This window comes from Dreissena polymorpha, chromosome 8 (assembly GCF_020536995.1).
Source record: "Dreissena polymorpha isolate Duluth1 chromosome 8, UMN_Dpol_1.0, whole genome shotgun sequence".
Lineage (NCBI taxonomy): Eukaryota > Metazoa > Mollusca > Bivalvia > Myida > Dreissenidae > Dreissena > Dreissena polymorpha.
This window is the reverse complement of record NC_068362.1, coordinates 106,394,796-106,414,760: the sequence shown is the minus strand read 5'-3', so window position 1 is coordinate 106,414,760 and position 19,965 is coordinate 106,394,796. Positions and strand designations below refer to the sequence as shown.

The following is a 19,965-nucleotide window of genomic DNA, read 5'->3' as shown; positions in this document are numbered from 1 at the left end:
TTTGTGACTCAGTTTTGTATCAGTATTCATTATATATATAAGCATGCAGTTTTATATAAATATGCATTGGAAATTACAAGTTTAAATCATTATTTATTGAGACTCAGTTTTGAGTCATTGTGACTCACATTGAAATGATACCATTTTTGCAAAAGAACATGGACTGGATATTGATTTTATTAATACTTAATATTAATGTCTTTTTTAAGGAGTTATTTATCATACATTTAATTTAATAAGTTATTAAGTTGTATATCAGTATTAATTGTTGTTTTGCAGTTTTATATTAGAATTTTTTTGTTACTCAGTTTTGTATCAGTATTAATTGGGATGCAGTTTTATATCAGTATGAATTGCATGATACTCAGTTATATATCAATGTGCACTGGAAATAAGTTTAACCCTTTCCTGCTTGGAAGCAAAGTGAAAATGGCTATATGCAACCAGAACAGCATGCAAGTAACTCGAAGTCTGTTCTTGTTTTACACTGTTTCCTGCTCATCAGTATCTTAAGGTTGGGAATGAAGCCTAAAATTTACAATATTTGATTTTGTAAGGGAAAAAAAAACACGCTTCCAAATTGATCTGAGTGTTTAAGGGTTTAATCATTGTCTATTGAGACATTTTTAGCTCATCTATTTTTTTTCCGGTTTAGTTTTGCGTTTAGGTACACTTTTCTCATAAAGTATGAAGAGCTGTGTGGGGGTTCTACCTCTTTCACTGCTCAACCTGTGGCAGTTCCAGCCCTCACGGAATATGTCTAACGCTCGCTGGACACGAGGCACAAACACGTGATGAAGGCACCACATGTGCACTGGATTTGTCAAATCCAACTGTCCAGACTCCTCAAGATGTGAAAACAATCCGTGAAACACGTTTGTTGCACTGGCAAACAGGTCACGCCACATGCGTTCAATCCGCTGATTGTGGACGCTCCTTCCCGTGATGAAAGAACCCCGACGAGGTCCACGATGCGCTACCATAAACGCCCCAACGCCGGTATTTTCCAGCCCGTGATCGCTGCGGACTCTTGATGGGACACCATAGCACTGGGTGCCTGTCATGAAGGCTTTTGTCATCGTGGTAGCCTTGTTGTTGGTTGCAGCTTGGAGGAAAACACACATCCGCGAGAAGCCATCAATGCCTCCGTGTATGACAAAACCCCATCTGAAAAAAAATAAAAAATTGTACATACTTGAATAGATATTACAATGTAAATGTACTAAAATTGCAAAGTATTTTGTTTGATTTGGTGTTTATATATGGCCTCAAGTGGAATGGCGTAACAAGTCAAACCAAAATAATTGGGCCCAAATTAGTCACAAAATTCAAATCTGTTGAATATACCTTCTTATCTTACTGTAACCCAAATTTTAAGTTTTTAATCTTATACAATTTAGGCAGAAATTGAAGAAAACTGATACACAGTTTCCACAACATTCTAAAAAAAGCTGAAATTAGGAAAATGGAATTTTGAGCAATTAGAGCAATTTAATGCATCTTTTTGGCATATAACGCAATATTTAAATGCCTCCCCAATCAACAAACAACACCAAAATTGCACAAAATATGTGTTAGATAACATTTAAAATTTAGTTTGATGTCATTTATTTTTCACAATTTCTGCCAAAATTTAACTGAAAATTATCCAAAATTCCACTATGTCAGCTTTTTTTTTAGATGCTTGTTCAATATGGAAACAGCAAAGATTTTTTTTTTAAATATTCTAAGTTCATTGAGGTAACGGTAATATAAAAGGTTTATATACTTTCTCACATGATTTTTGATATTAGGGCCAAAAACAGCCTTTCAAGTCCCCACCCCTTTCAAGATGATTTAAGAAAAAATATTGCCTCTAAAGCGTTAACAAGGTTTTTCTATTATTTAACCTAGTGACCTTACTTCTAACTTGACTTAGATAATAAGATATCACCAAGGTTAACATTTTGACCAAAGGTATTTATTTAATCAACCTATTTAATCTTAATTTGTTAAAAATACGAATCATAGTAATTTTGTACCTTATCAATTTGTGGTTTCCATCTATGTGCCACAATGAGTTTGGACCAGCAACATTGTACACCCTTCGCCGAATCGAGTGACACCATCGCATGGCTACAGCTGCTTCGTCAACCCGGATCAGACTGTCAGCAACACGTTGTCTTTGCACCCGATGTCCTAGACTCTGAAGATGTCCCTGAACCATTCGTTGCCCAAGTGTCTGATTGCCATCTGTTATCTCTCGGACCAGATTGTCAAGTTCCTCGTTGGAGATGCTTGAGTACCTTCCTCTGATGCTTATACCATATGACCTGAAAATATATAATAGAGAATATTTGTTTATTTTGAGTGAATATGAAATATATACCTCACTGAGAAGGGAGAAAATATGTTTTGCTGTATGTTTGTGCCTTTGCAGCAATCAAGATCTTGTGTTGTGGCTCCCCATGCAGTGCAATCTGACTAAAGTACTCGATTTTCCCTTCGTCCAGATCTTGAGTTGAGATTGTTTTTCTATTTTAAACAATCAGTTTTACCAAATCGCTATACAAGTATTCATTTAAATAACATGTTTCAACTGCACTTCTGTATCTTCAATAATATAACATTGTTGCCTTATACAACACTTGCATTATCTGAGAAACTGTCTTGCAGTTGTTCATTTTGAATTTTAGGTTGATTTTAATTCGTAAAAGAAGTACTTAATGACTTCATTTTATAAAAAAATGAAATCACTTCCTAAAAATTGCCACCTTGTGATTAATGTACCTAACTAATACCCATTTAACATTCAATAATAATGTGTCAAAAGGGCATAATATTATCTGTATATTAAAACATTTTCCAGTGGTTTCGGTTTTTTGGGACACCCTGCATACACAATGTTTTTTCAATTGACTGGATAACATACCTGAGGCTGCGCTTAATAACAGAATCTGACACCTGAAGCAGACTAGCAATAGCTCTTCGTTTGAAGCCTGCTTCAACTAGATACCCCAGCTGCTCTCGACTAATGACGTAAAGTGGTCTGCCTCTGGTTGTAGTCTGTTTTGCGGCGAAGAAACCAACGAGAGGCTGCAGCGTCCTGAAAAGATAAAATCAACAAAAGTTACAACACAAATAATATTATATTATAGCGGTTACTAGATTTACCAAAAGCGCGCGCTTTCGGTATCGGTACCGAAAGCGCAAAAGCATTACCGAAAGCGCACTGTAAAATGTATGTTATGGAAATAATCAGTAAATCAGTTAAATTTCCAATTGAAGTATAACTGAAAACTTGTGTATAAATGCATTTTTCATGGAATATTTCGTACAAATTTGTTCTCAAGCGCGCAACATTATGACAACTAACGCTGTATAAGTACAGAAAGAGCAATGTCAGTACCGAACCCGCACTGTATAATGTAAATTACGGGGAAAAAACTATTAAAGAATTACCAAAAACATGTTTATTAATGCATTTTCCATGGACTTAACCGTACAAAATCGATCTTAAGCACACTACATTGTGTCAAATAACGCTTTCGCCTACTAAAACAGCATGCCGCAATGATGACGGAAATCAATTGTGTGACAATAAACACGAAGCAACGAACCAGTCTTTGTCTGATTATTTGTTGTTTTGTTAACCAACCAACAACTGAATGCTCCTGTAAACAAGTGCATAGAAATATTAACTGTATCAAGATAATCACTTTTGTTGATATTATGATTAGTTATAATAGTAATAACAAGAGCACCGCCTACGACTCAAAGTCAATGTACGTTGGATTATTTCATCTTATTACCTAATTGGTCGAGGATTGGTTTAAGATATTGCAGGCTTCGCGAAAGCCGGTCAATAGAAACAAATAGTCCGCAAGTAATTGGATCGAAAATTATTAAAATGGTCAGGGAAAATACTAACCTCTTTCGCTCTTCAATTGTCGACATCAACGAGTCGATAATCTCACACAACCGTTCAAAAATGGGATAACGGGTACACATACGTCGTGCATTCCGACTTAATGCTGTCAAAGTGATAAGACTAGCTTCACACAAATTTGCATCTGTATCTTGCGTCATTAAATTTCTACATAAAGAGTGAATAATGCGAGTTGCTTCTTCTCGAAAACCTTCGACGTCCGCCATATTTTTTTGGAAACCGGATATGGACTAGACCGGTCTTAGGACTTAATAATATTTATTACTTGAAACGATTTTAGAATAAATACCGTCAAGTATAGATACTTATTTATTTATTTTTTATTATTTCACTTTTGATATTTTTATCCATTTTGTCCTCAATTAAAAAGTTTTTTTTTAAAACGATTATTATGAATAAGTCTGAAGGAAAAGCGGCTCAAGAGACGAGTGGTTTGATTGGCTGTTCAGAAAAATTGTACGTCGACGTACAATATGTACGTCGACGTACAATATGTACGTCGACGTACATTTTTTGTACGTCGACGTACATATTGTACGTCGACGTACAAATTGTACGTCGACGTACAATTTTGTACGTCGACGTACAAAAAAATGTACGTCGACGTACATATTGTACGTCGACGTACATTTTCATTTAACCTAGTTGGTCTTGTTGACTTTTGACCCAAATGGTACGCCATACAAAAACGTAGAGAATACCCGCTTAACCGTTGTCGGATAAATAAATTACTTAATGAATTAATGTGAGGCGATTATCACATTTTTGTTGTTTAAATGATTGTTTGAAGTTGAGATTGATTGTTACAAATAAAATGTTTAAAATGCTTTCGTGTATTTGTTTTTTTTATATTTGTAATCAAGTGGTAATCATCGGCGAAAATTTGCCGGTTCAGTCGCTCATACTATGTCTTTGATTAGACTTGTTACTGTTAACGTTTCACAAACAATTCACCCATGTATTGTTGTGTTGATTTTAATAGCCGCAACATCAAGCAATTTATATTTTAATTAATACTTATTAAAGATTCTCGCGCAATTAATTACCGCTAATTGTTTGTAATTGGTCTCATGTGGTAAAAATCTACATTCCAAAATCATAACATATTATATTAAGTATGATATTTTTGATACGCCTTCCTTTATTTTTCTTGTTCTAACTGATATCAAAGATAAAAAATTGTGGTTTGGATTTATATTTAATTTTTTTTAGATGGAATTTTGTCACGTTAAAAAAACGAGCTTTTTATCATGAGAGAGTGATATTGATCTTGACGATATTTTATGTGATTATTCGGAAGATGAAGAGAATGTGATCTATGTGATATATCAATATTTTCATCTGTGAATCATTTAACAGCTATAAAGCTAAAAAATGTATTTTATAGGTCTTTGAAGCAACGCAAAACATATGGATAACGACACCAAATGTTTAGTCAATTAATCCACACAAAAAAACTCCGAAAAAAACACCTAAATAATATTTCAAAAATATATTATTAAGCCCCAAACGTATTTATTAAAAAATTTATTTGCAACTTTAAAAACGCGGCATAAGCATCAAATTAAAGATTATCTGAAGACTGAAAGGCCGACAATTTGACACAACAAAGAGCTCTATGCATAAGCCGTAATATTTTTTGCAGAAAAGCTTCAATAAATTACAATAGTAATACATCTAATTATAAAAATATAATTATGAATGGCATGAGTACGTTAGTGTGATAAACACGTGAGTAATAGAAAGTATAAGGGGTGCATTGAAAATAAACGTACTACAAAGCCCTATTAAAAGCGAAGTGCATGACAGTATTAACATGTAATTTTAATTTGATGGGTTTTGTACAGAGAATGACGCTATTGAGGAATATTAACATACAACTGAAAAACACAACTTTACATGATGCAATTTGAACTGTGTATTCATGTATATTGAAAACTCGTTACTAGTGAGTATGAGTGGCAAATATCTAACATTTTAACACACATATATCTATATTAATATTTTTTTTAAACATTATTTACCCCCGTTCGTGTCAAATGTAATTTCTTGTTTTATGATGTCGTTCGTGCATTGCCGTAACATTAAATCTTCATACGAAATGACGTAGTTTTAATTAACCGATACCCGCTAAATACGCTAAATGTTATGTTTTTAGGTAAATTTTATAATTATCAAATTCTTTTCTTCATAAATTAAACCAGGGATTAAACGGGCTAGTATCTTTACGGTGTACAATTTCTGATATTCTATATTGGACATAACTTTTAATTTGTGCAATATGTAACATATCTAATGAACGCAACTGTTAAGTATGTCGGAGGTAAAATATTAAACCAAATGACTGCTTAATACTACCAGAAAGAGAAGACATGGTGGCATCATCAATTGTGTTTAATGACCAGACTGTCATCTGCCACCCAGTGTGGTTTATGAGGTTTACTCCCGATTGTCCCACATTTGTATTTTAAGAGTAAAATATCGATAACGGAAAATACAGGTAAGTTGCATATCTGGGGCTCGAAAAGGGGTATTTATTTCGTGTATTTATTTGATTAAATTAACAAAACATTAACACAAAAGTGTTTCTCGATAAATATTTTATTTTTATTTTCTTCCAATAGAGGGAATATAGACACACTTTATTAACATTTTATATTTAATCACCAATCGATTTAATATCTATAAAAATGAAATATGAATGTATTAAAAAATCAAACAATCTCAGGTAATTTGTTTATTTAACAATCTCCATTTAATCTTAATATTTCGATTCAAAGCATCAATCATTCAATCCGTTATTTAATCTCCCCTCTGAATAAAGATTCTGTATACTTTAATTCGAATGGCATACTAACACTACTTAGTTATAAGTAACACTGTTATAAGATCAATGAGTATACAAGTATACATATTAAAATACAAATCTGAATGCGTCAAGCAAAATGCTCATCCCTTCGTGTTTATTAGTAAATCATTGCGGCTTGGAATGCTCTTTAAGAAAAGGTATGGTTATGGGGGTGTCTACGCGCAAAAGTTTGACTTTATTTTTTGTTAAAGTTATTGCTTTTACATTGAATTTGTGCAGGAAATCTTTTGGTATGTTGTGACCTAAACTAACTTATGATAAAAATGAAATATCATCTGCAAGTGCAAAATATGACTGGGAAAGCAGATTTTTGGTCATTTCTTAGCAAAAGGGAAGAAAATAAGTGCATTAAATGCATGAATTCAGATTATTTGACCTGGAATAGTTGTTTTTCAAGTTGACCCCCACCCTTATATATTGGAATAAGGGCTAAATTGCTTTCCGACTTAAATTCAACCGCATATTGGTTGACCGTGTCGCGTTAATGTGTTACATGAAGTTAGAATTCAACGCCAGGGACTCCGTGATCGAGTAACGCAACTTCAACTTTTGCGAAAAGCATGAACATTCAAACAGAGCCCCATTTCACCGACATGGAATGGCAGGCATTTTTACAGTATGGACAGTGCAGCAGATGCTTAACTGAGCCAGCCTTCATATTTAGTACAATCATGAATTGAGCAAGATTTTATCACTTTATATTATTCATAAAAGTACACTTAAAATACATAAATGCATGTTTTTGTTTCATTTTTTTATCTTTTTCTATTGGGTATTTTGACTTTTTCAGGAAGAGGAATGTCTGCGACTAAGTCAAGGGCCACTGGATAAGGGTTGTTGATGGCAAAACAGGTAATAATATCATTTTGTTATCATGTACACAAGCAAATAAGCATATGTATGATGCTTTAGGTGTGAAAGACTGTCATAATCAGGATTGTGGTCACTCACACCCTTGCCGTCATGTAATTCTCCTCGCAGTTTGTATTGATAGTTCCGCGTCCTGACATGTAAAGCTCGTGCTTTGTTGGCAGCTGAAGTTGGCACTTAACAGGGTTATCCTTGTTCCTGAGCATGTATGCAGTACAGCTGAGTTGATTTGCTACTTGTTACCCTACAATTAGCTTGTTTTTGGTATTGTTTTCTCACAATATGCTTATATTCATGTTTCCGGCTTAAAATGGTGTCGCGCCTTACTTAAATATAGGATTGTTATAGCAAGTGTCCCCTTCATCATTTACCTTAGAGGGATTTTTTTGACAAAATTTGGCACTTTCAGCAACTTGTTTTGTTTTTTATTTGGTACATGCTTCTCTCATTCAGAGATTTAATGACAGTATTGTCCTTATTCTTTTTTCTTTGCATAGAAAGGTGACATGAATCATTGATATTTGTTGTGTTGAGAATTCTGCAGGAAGCTGTGTCCCCAAAAGAAGTACTAGAAACCCCTTTCAGGACACTGCCTTGATCTGAACTGCCTTTCTACCCCTGTTACTACATGGAACATCATTGCTAAGCTTATAATGCTTGCCTACATATGTGTTTTTTGTTCAATTTAACTTTTCCTTCCAGCTTAACCCCCCCCCCCCAACAAATGAGCATTGTATTCTTTCGCTTGGTTACAAACTCCCATTTGGACCAGATTGCCACCATAAAAATAGCCTAAAGTACTTATTTTGTGTCCAAAATATGAAAATTTGTATTGTCTTGAACCTCTAAATGAGAGCTGGCAATGCATTTTGACCATCTGCTGCAGTTAAAAGGCACCCATGACATTACATGCTAGAATATTTCATTGGCGGCTGGTAAATAAATGGGCACCGATCGACAAGGCGCTTTCAAGATTTTACACTTTTATTGGTGTGAAATAACAAGTTATTGGAAGCTTATTGATTTCTACACTTCAAAGTATCTTTGATCTCTCATTTTGACTAATTAGTTTATTGTCTTGGATGAAATTGGATTGTTTTTGCTTTGAAATTGGCATTTTTGGGATGATTAAAAAAAAACACACAAAAAAGACATTATCAAAATTGCTTAGAGTGAAAATATCTAACAAATTCATTCTTTCCCCACCACACATCAGCCCCACTTGCATGTCTTTTTGGTTTGTTTTGGTATTTTATTGCAGATATTGAACACAACAGCTTTAAATCTTAAAGGGGCAGTTAAGCTTTAACAGGCCTAATATCGCCTTCTTCGGACTGAAAACACCCGCGTGTGAAAATATGATACAGAATGGCCAAATGGACAGCTAATCCAGCCAAACTTAATATATTGGTGCAATATGGATGGGATGATAATAATATGAAAGAAAAACACATTTCAGTAAAAATAAATTTCTCTTATAAACTAACTTATGATAAAAATGAAATATCATCTGCAAGTGCAAAATATGACTGGGAAAGCAGATTTTTGGTCATTTCTTAGCAAAAGGGAAGAAAATAAGTGCATTAAATGCATGAATTCAGATTATTTGACCTGGAATAGTTGTTTTTCAAGTTGACCCCCACCCTTATATATTGGAATAAGGGCTAAATTGCTTTCCGACTTAAATTCAACCGCATATTGGTTGACCGTGTCGCGTTAATGTGTTACATGAAGTTAGAATTCAACGCCAGGGACTCCGTGATCGAGTAACGCAACTTCAACTTTTGCGAAAAGCATGAACATTCAAACAGAGCCCCATTTCACCGACATGGAATGGCAGGCATTTTTACAGTATGGACAGTGCAGCAGATGCTTAACTGAGCCAGCCTTCATATTTAGTACAATCATGAATTGAGCAAGATTTTATCACTTTATATTATTCATAAAAGTACACTTAAAATACATAAATGCATGTTTTTGTTTCATTTTTTTATCTTTTTCTATTGGGTATTTTGACTTTTTCAGGAAGAGGAATGTCTGCGACTAAGTCAAGGGCCACTGGATAAGGGTTGTTGATGGCAAAACAGGTAATAATATCATTTGTTATCATGTACACAAGCAAATAAGCATATGTATGATGCTTTAGGTGTGAAAGACTGTCATAATCAGGATTGTGGTCACTCACACCCTTGCCGTCATGTAATTCTCCTCGCAGTTTGTATTGATAGTTCCGCGTCCTGACATGTAAAGCTCGTGCTTTGTTGGCAGCTGAAGTTGGCACTTAACAGGGTTATCCTTGTTCCTGAGCATGTATGCAGTACAGCTGAGTTGATTTGCTACTTGTTACCCTACAATTAGCTTGTTTTTGGTATTGTTTTCTCACAATATGCTTATATTCATGTTTCCGGCTTAAAATGGTGTCGCGCCTTACTTAAATATAGGATTGTTATAGCAAGTGTCCCCTTCATCATTTACCTTAGAGGGATTTTTTTGACAAAATTTGGCACTTTCAGCAACTTGTTTTGTTTTTTATTTGGTACATGCTTCTCTCATTCAGTGATTTAATGACAGTATTGTCCTTATTCTTTTTTCTTTGCATAGAAAGGTGACATGAATCATTGATATTTGGTGTGTTGAGAATTCTGCAGGAAGCTGTGTCCCCAAAAGAAGTACTAGAAACCCCTTTCAGGACACTGCCTTGATCTGAACTGCCTTTCTACCCCTGTTACTACATGGAACATCATTGCTAAGCTTATAATGCTTGCCTACATATGTGTTTTTTGTTCAATTTAACTTTTCCTTCCAGCTTAAACCCCCCCCCCCCCAACAAATGAGCATTGTATTCTTTCGCTTGGTTACAAACTCCCATTTGGACCAGATTGCCACCATAAAAATAGCCTAAAGTACTTATTTTGTGTCCAAAATATGAAAATTTGTATTGTCTTGAACCTCTAAATGAGAGCTGGCAATGCATTTTGACCATCTGCTGCAGTTAAAAGGCACCCATGACATTACATGCTAGAATATTTCATTGGCGGCTGGTAAATAAATGGGCACCGATCGACAAGGCGCTTTCAAGATTTTACACTTTTATTGGTGTGAAATAACAAGTTATTGGAAGCTTATTGATTTCTACACTTCAAAGTATCTTTGATCTCTCATTTTGACTAATTAGTTTATTGTCTTGGATGAAATTGGATTGTTTTTGCTTTGAAATTGGCATTTTTGGGATGATTAAAAAAAAACACACAAAAAAGACATTATCAAAATTGCTTAGAGTGAAAATATCTAACAAATTCATTCTTTCCCCACCACACATCAGCCCCACTTGCATGTCTTTTTGGTTTGTTTTGGTATTTTATTGCAGATATTGAACACAACAGCTTTAAATCTTAAAGGGGCAGTTAAGCTTTAACAGGCCTAATATCGCCTTCTTCGGACTGAAAACACCCGCGTGTGAAAATATGATACAGAATGGCCAAATGGACAGCTAATCCAGCCAAACTTAATATATTGGTGCAATATGGATGGGATGATAATAATATGAAAGAAAAACACATTTCAGTAAAAATAAATTTCTCTTATAGGTTACAATACACTAAATACTTTTGGTGTTCAATGCTATACCCTCTAAAAACAAAATCTTCATTTATTTGAAGACACAATTCTCTGTACGGGCACTTGCCATGACTTTATTTTTGAATATTTCTGTGTTCATGTGGTAGGGAAAACATTGTTGTATACTACAAATTCCCTGTTTTGCTTTTAGGTTGGAGACTACATAAGACTTTGACAGTTGGCGGGAAACCATCATCAACTGGAGAGATGCCGGTAAAAAGATGGCCATAAAACAGTGACCGCTGATTCGCATTGAGTTCTTTCTTACATATTGGATGACCTATGTTTTTTATTGTTTAAATCATTGCGGCTTGGAATGCTCTTTAAGAAAAGGTATGGTTATGGGGGTGTCTACGCGCAAAAGTTTGACTTTATTTTTTGTTAAAGTTATTGCTTTTACATTGAATTTGTGCAGGAAATCTTTTGGTATGTTGTGACCTATATGTTACCGGTTGTTTGGCAGTAGTGTAATGGCGGACGCGGAGAGTATTCAGGGGAGATAATTGGGTAATTACTAAATTATGGAACGGTCTATTACACGCGCACTAATCCTATTGAAAACAACCTACCGATCAACTCAAAGGTCACCGAAGACCCGGCCTACCGTAAACCTAAAAGTCGCATTGGAGTCCCGTACGCGCAAAATGTCCGAGCGCTTAATCTATACTATAAAATTAACGAAATTGAACTCCAACCACCTACATACTACAGCCTTAGTGAAATAGTAAAACCTGACATCGACTTTCATCTATCAACACTGATAAAAAAATCCGAAATCGACTCCAATAGCGCAACAATAGCCTTAAATTACATAAATAATACATACGGCGGGTATACACAGATTTTCACAGACGGTAGTAAAAACGAAGATTTAAAATTAGCCGGCGCTGCGTACGTAGTATACAACCCTCAAAATGCCATTAGCCACCACAACAGATTAAAACTTAAAAAAGAACTTTCCATATTTGCCTGCGAGCTAGCAATAATTAATGACGCGGTAAGGTGGCTTAACACGCTTAACACGCACGAACAGACTAACTACGCGATTCTAACCGACTCTCTTAGCGCATTGCAAGCACTACACGCAGGATCCTCGAAAACGCGACCAGACCTGATATACGCAGCTCTAAAAGGTATCACAAAACTGACTAATAAAAACATATCTCTTAAACTTATATGGATACCTAGTCATGTAGGCATCCCGGGCAATGAATACGCAGATAAACTTGCCAAGTTAGGATCCCAAGACGGCCTACTCTCTGAGCTAAAACCCAGCGCACGCGAAATTATAGCCATTATAAACCAAAAAGCGTACAATGAACAGGACTACAAATGGTCAAAATACTGCACTGAGCATGATTTACCACTTATCACTAACCCCAGCCATAAGATCCATATCTATAGCCCCATTAAGCAAGAAGATAGGGCATATACGCGTATGCGCTTAGGGGTGACTAGGTTACACGGTGATAGCTACAAAACTGTTCTGTGCCCCAAATGCAGTGTCCCAGACACCTTCGAACATTTATTCTTCATATGCCCTCAACACGCGGCCCAAAGACTAGAACTAAGTGCAGGTATAATAGCAGCATATAACAATATTTCTGTTAAAATTGATCGAAGTCTACTGTTAATGCCCCCGAACAAGATCGGATCCGTTATAAGACAACATGTTTTTAAATTTTTGCGGGATACGGGATATCTCAATAAAATATAAATACACTAATTACATCGCATATTAGACAAACGGTTAAAATACTCCGCCAAGCGAGCTTCCACTGCGTATGCCTTATTAAAATAAAATATTACAAGTTAAATACACAAGATACATTGTTTCCTTAGCAATCTAAATATTATAAATATTACAATATAAATACACTAGATAAATTGTTTCCCTAACGCTGAAAGCAGGTGTCCCGAGTGGGACGCCGCGGTGATGCGGGAGACGCCGCAGAAGAGGAAATATTATAGTAGTATAGATATATATATATATATCGATTTATCCCAAGACTTTATACAGACATCATATATCCGTAACAATATCTCTTTGACCTCATACTAATAGTAACTTAAGGTTTAATTCCCATATATATTGCAAACCAAACATAAACATGTACGGAAAGGACTATTTTTACGATTTGTGCGTAATTCAGTTATCTCCCTTGCAAAAGCAAGATATAAGAAAAATCGCATTAAAATTAAAATTAAGGGTAAAACTAGATGCATACCTGCACTTAATCCATAAAATAAAGCGATACAGTAGGGCATACTAACTATCCAGAGTCTTCTTGCATAAACTATCTTCCTTAGGCTTATCCGAAATAGCAAAAATATGCGTATAAACAAATCGCGTAACTTACAAAAGTGCGAATAAAGCGCGTTCCGGTGCCGGACTAAAAACACATTTAGGTAACTACATAACATCTACCCTGTCTGCCGGACCCCGTCCGTGGACTATAGCCATAAAGGAACCCTCTGTGCGGGCACGGATGACGGGTCACTTCCGTATGTCACTGGGGCCGCTCGCCCGGGCCCTCACAGAGTGAACCTACGGTATTATCACGGCCTGAACATAACGCGGATATGACAGCCGACCTATAGTTATTCGTCGCAGGGCATAGCCAATGGGTCACACCTGTGTGTCAGTGGGGCCCCCTGGTCTGTGCCCTGTGACGACGCCACGGACGGGCAAGGGCTGACAAGCTACACATTATAACCCAGTAAAACAACAACAACACTCTCTTAATAAAACGACGGAAGGGATTACGGTACCGTATATAACTGTCAACCAAATCATGAAATGTATCGGCCGCCTGTCTCGTTAACAACCGCGACCGTACAACATAAACGCAATTTAACCCTAAGGGCACGCTATCAGAATCAATGACGGATAGGTACGCTTGATAAAAATAAAAACGAACATCTGTAACCACTATGTAACGATATGGACAAACCTAAAATCCCCCCCCCCCTTTGTAAACCAAACAATCGGGCTAACAGTATCCGGGTTCCGCGAGACCCCCCCCCCCCTGTGTTGGTCCTCGTTATTTTAAATTTTTGCCGCTGCACCCAGCACGCAGCAGCCGACGACGACGGTAGTGGGGTAAGCACGCAGACACTACACTTCCGCACAGAGACGGAAGCCGCATCAAGTGCGCACTCAGGTAACTCAATAGAGAAACCTTCAGTACAACCCCTTTAGATGTAGATATCACAACCATTTTATATATGCATTATATTAAAAAAAAAAATGTTGGATGGAGCGTGTCGGCTGGGGTGGTGAGGCGCCCCCCCCCCTCGCACTGTGGCTCTGTCGACACGACCCACCCAAGATTACCAAAAAAAAAAAAAGTGATGATAATTAGTATATTTGTTTCTCAGTGTATAGATAGAATAACTCATTGCAGTCCATTTATTTACTAACCATTGAAATAGCCACAATAACACATAGAACTGCTGCCTCTGATATCATACATAACCCGAACCAGTAAAGCGCTCACTCTCCAAATACCAAACTACCATAACCACAGCCCATCTCTTCTATCATCAAATAAGTGATCTATCAAAAACAAAGTCTGGCCCTCACAACACCACAGTGCCACAGGCAATCACCTCAGAAAGAAGAAAGAAAATCTCGAAATTGTCAAAGCCCACAAAACAAAATAGTCATCTTGGTCCATTTACACACACTCGGTGCCTCTCTTCTATCATCTAGTACATGATCTGTCAAAAATCTAGTCTGACCCTCACATCAACATACAACCATTACCCAAAATAGCAACAGAGAGTGCCCAAGCTACTATAAAATATGACACAAGGCAGCAGATCTGTATATGTACCAATACTAACACTATATACTAATATGTCCTCAGCGAGAGACGCTACATGCCGTCCCTCTTGAAAGATACTGAAAAGAATGACTGTTTGCAGTTCATTGGTACACTAACCTTTATATGTTTCTATGTAGCCGGATCGAACCCTTAGCTCGATATGCCCTAGACCAGACCACGATACTAGCCTGGCATACTACACAAACACACAGGAATGCTGTCTTTGCTTTTATAAACCAGAAACACTAACGTGTGCGCTCTCCCTAATACCAAATTTACTCAAACTCAGCCCCTCTCTTCTTTCATAAAATAAGTGACCTATCAAAACTAGTCTGGCCCTTACAACACCACAGTCTCACAAGACACTTAACACATCAATAAGAAAGAATTTACAAAGAGATTGTCTGCCCCCCAACGAACAAGTCATCTCGGCCCAATCAAACAAACATAGTCTCCTTCTTCTATCATCAAATACATGATCTTTCAAAAACTAGCCTGCCCTACGCAATAACATCCAAACTATATACCAAATTACAACAGAGAGAGCCCACGTTACCGCAAGTTATGACACAAAACAGCAGAACTACACATGTATATAAACACCAATACTAACACTATGTACTAATATGTCCTCCGCGAGGGACGTTAAACGGAGGTGCAGTGTATCGGTGCTATACACCGGGCACTTAAAAGAACCAGGGGCGCCTCTGGAATCGGGGCGTTTCCTGTATCCTGCTCGAACCCCCACTAACACCTCTCATGGGGCGGAGAGCACAACAACCACACTTGGGTAAATGAAAGCTAGAATACAGGACATAATCTATAATACTATGAGTTTTACAACTTAACATCAAACATAAATAAATCATATGATATATCAACGGAGTTTTTAGATCATTTATTTACTTTACATATCCAATTATAATAGCAAATACAACATAACAGCAAAATTAATACATCCCAGCTTGATACATGGTCTGGATGTTTGGCGGGCGGGTGGGAAAGAACGATGGTGACTCTGGGTAGGGCTTTGGATGGCTCCATGGTTGGTTCTTGACTGATTTGTTGTCGCGCGCAGCGAGTGGGTGGATGAGGGTGCTTGTCTCGGGGGTCTCCAGCGGTTGGGTGCTCGGGCCGGGGCCATATGCGGGCGCGGCGGGGGGGGGGGGGGGCTCGGGCTCGCTCGGCGTGGATGCGCTTGTGCGGGGGCGGCGGGTTCTGCGATCTGGGAACTGCAACAATATACAACCCTTCACGACTGACCGACGGCCGTAAATTACCGACAGACACCTCCTCTTCCGCTCCAGACAAATGCACAACAATCGCATACCACACACTATACACAACCATACACAGATCACCACCAAGGAACCCGGAACACACGGGCGTGGCGCTCTCATACGCGCCACCCGTAATGAGTGGGGGTGTGAGAGCGATACGTGTTTGTGTTCCGGGTCCTACGTACCGGGTGGTGTTGGGATGTGGGTCGCGTTGAGTGTCTTGTACATTAGTAATGTGCGGGACACTCGGCGGGGTCCGCACCTCATCACCACCTTTAGGTAGATAGCACATTAAGGTCTCATTGGCCAACGTGTAACGAACGTTTATAAAAATTAAAGTATTTGGCGAATACCCGGGAAGCCGGGGTAAAGGACATGGTTCACTAACCACCCAAAAACGCCCCAAATATCAATGTAATCAAATTTTCAAAAATGTCATTTTTTTATTTTGTATTCATCTTCTATAACATTTAAATTGCACAATAAATCAAATTTTATAAGTGTGCCTTGTTTTCAATTGTAAAAAAATCATGATAAAAGTACATCACACAAAAGAAAATGGCGAATTTACACTAAATTTCTTTGTTTCATCAACAAATAAACTGTCAGCGCACGAGAACACCATGACAAACTTTGTCTTAAACAATAACAAAAACAACAAAAGACAAAATACTATATTTTTGTGACGGTGATATTGCGCGCTCATATCTTACTTTAAAAAAATGTGTAACCCAGTGCTGATCTCCGAGAACCCACCATGCTTTATTGAACTTATCTTTTTAACCCTTTATTAAAAAAACACTGCTTAAAATACCACTTATTACCGAAATTTATTAGAGGTTTTAAGTCTGAAATGGCAAAATAATGATCTTATCAATGTTGGTGTTAAAAAAAGAAGCCATAAGAAACGATTTTGTGTACGCGTCATTTGAAAATAACTGGGTACGAATAGCGTCGGTATCCAATGTAAACCAAGTGCAGACGACGCGTTTTCCAAAGTTGGATTTACCAGATATCTTAAAGGTAAGTTGGCATTTAGATAAACAATTATTTTTTCTATTAAAAAAATGATGGTTTACCCATGGTCCATAATTATGGCTTACTAAATCGTATGTTATAATCCATTCGCGCGATTACGAACGATGTCACAGTTAAAGTAGATATAGATCTATACTGGTTAGCGAGTAGTGCTCGGATGTAATAAAGGGCTTTGTTTAATAACTTTCTTAATCATACAAAATAATTTTTTTTAAGTTACTGATACATTCTGGGTTCGTCATTTACAAGCAAGTGCAAACAAAACATTGTTTGATATGCGCATGCATTTGTACGAGGGCCGAATTTGGGGTCATTAAAGGGAGGTAATTTTCCACTGTACAGAAGTACATGTATTTACCGAACATTTATAACAAGAAATATCTTTAAAAAAGATATACGGCGTTGATTGTGGTCGATGTTTATGAACGATCAAAAGTTATCTCTATGAGATAAAAAGTAGCGGATGCCTTTTTTCTGCGCAGTTCTTAGCTACATCACAAGCAAATCAATCACGGGGTGTTGCGCCAGATTTCGTGGCTTATTTTACTTTATGTGATATTATTACTCAGATATCTATATTTACAGAATAGAAAAACACAAGAAACATGAAAATAAACGAGTGCATATAGGTCAGCCGGCAATACTCGAATCTTAATTTAATTGCATAATTATAGTAGTGAATTATTGTGCTCATGCTTAATAAACTGGTCTAAATGGATAAATATTTCTAATTGATTTTATCAAAATTAATCCTTAACATGCAAATGTTGAAAACATATTAAAAATCGATGATTGACATACCACAATAATATCGCCGAATATCTTTATTTAGTGTCTTTCTGATCAAAACAGACTTCAAGTGCACAAAGTTTACGAGACGGCGTTTATATAAAGATTTCTGCAACTGACCGCAAACTGACCTTGATACCTTGCGGATTGGAATGCAAAGCATAAAGTTAGGTAACAATTCTGCTGCTGAAACGATGGCTTGTTTACGCCAACTGTACACGACCAAGGCAACAACTGTGCCTAAAATATTGATATATCGACAAAGCGACTAAACGAACTATTTACTCCATCAGACAAAAATAGCATAGATTCCAATTTTTTCCTTCAATGAAAAGATCGCAACCCCTTCTGCGAACTCCGGCGATGAACTGTATATAAACTCTGACTTTCACACACTGGCCGCGAATTGACCCGAAACCTCGCGGGTTGAAATGCAATGCAAGTAAGTACTAAATATGAGAATATAGCCTTTAGTATAAACGCTTTTGCGCTGGTAATTCTCTGAAAATAAAAGGTGAACGCACAAACTGTATTTATGTCGAAAATTGATTGTAAAACTGCTCTATCTATTGAGCCTTTTCATTAGAGATAAAATTGTTTCATGCAGTAAAACAGTGTTACAAAGACGCGGATATGTTTCCAATGTTCTGGTGTTAAACTCAAATCAGCCAATGGAATAAATGAAGTGTATTCATTCGTACCTAGCCGCGGGAAATTTTATTTGAATATTATTGGACACTTACAAAGGTCAAGTCAGGGTGAAAAGCTGGCTTAATACAGCTTACGCCGAAAAATTGAGTTATTGGAAACAAATTAAAGTTAATATGAAACATTCCTGAACACGTTAAGATAACGTAAATACATTAATTTGATAGTGGAATATGTCGTCTTATGCGTGTGTAAATAAAGTTTAATGTGTTTTCCAATATCGGTGCAAACAAAGATCTATTAATAAACACGTAGATCTATATTTAAAGATTTTTGATCAAACGATAATATCCTTTTTCAAGGGAGAAAATCCAAACAGTGAGTATTTAATGTTAACTGAGATTTTCTGCTATTTCTTTGAAATGTTTACTAGGTACATTTTGCAAGCAATTCAGATATCTGTATACAACAAAAAGTGCCGATTTTAAATGTACGAAAGCAATAATTTAAATAGTGTTTGAGTGTCAGCAACATCAGTTTGTGGTTAAAAAAATATTGTAAAGTAAAATAATCTGCCTATTGTAGTAGACAAACGAAAATCACAAGCACACGGATAGGGTTTCGGTACAGTCTCGGCGATTTAAAGCGAAAAAGTGCTGATTTTATCATTCAAATCTGTTCATTTTGGAAGATGTTGTAAACATGACGATAAATATGTTATTAAACTATTCATAATTGCAATTTCTTTGCGAGATAAATTGTGTGTTATTGAAGCTGAAAATGTACAAAATTAGCAATTGGTCGCAAAGATTTCTATACAAAATATGCTCAAATGCGGAGGACATGGGGCTTATTTGGATTTATATATGTTCGTCTGTATGTCTGTCTGTCTGCATATCCGTCATCTGTAGACACACTTTTGTGTTTGTGTATCTAAGTGAGGCGTCAACAGAATCCAATAAAATGTCATACTTATATACAATTCAATATCGTGCATCCGCTTGACATTTTGTTTGTTGGATGCATTTTTAAATGGATTGCCCTACAAGACACCATAAATGAGTATTAATCACATTTTGTGATAGTTCAAGTTTT

The 19,965-nt window shown here is 36.6% G+C and overlaps 1 protein-coding gene and 1 long non-coding RNA gene across 2 annotated transcripts; one reads left to right on the top strand and one right to left on the bottom strand.

The window, feature by feature from the left end:
* Positions 1–364: 364 nt before the first annotated feature.
* Positions 365–4,335, bottom strand: LOC127840798 (uncharacterized). Its single transcript, XM_052369206.1, has 5 exons — positions 3,911–4,335; positions 2,912–3,085; positions 2,022–2,312; positions 672–1,167; positions 365–385 (listed from the first exon to the last, which is right to left on the bottom strand). The coding sequence occupies exons 1-5, from the start codon at positions 4,132–4,134 to the stop codon at positions 365–367; spliced, it is 1,206 nt and encodes a 401-aa protein (XP_052225166.1). The 5' UTR covers positions 4,135–4,335.
* Positions 4,336–7,212: 2,877 nt separating this feature from the next.
* LOC127843050 (uncharacterized) lies at positions 7,213–11,724 on the top strand. Its single transcript, XR_008032068.1, has 3 exons — positions 7,213–7,649; positions 9,693–9,754; positions 11,437–11,724. It is a non-coding gene; the product is annotated as an uncharacterized LOC127843050 (long non-coding RNA).
* Positions 11,725–19,965: the final 8,241 nt, after the last annotated feature.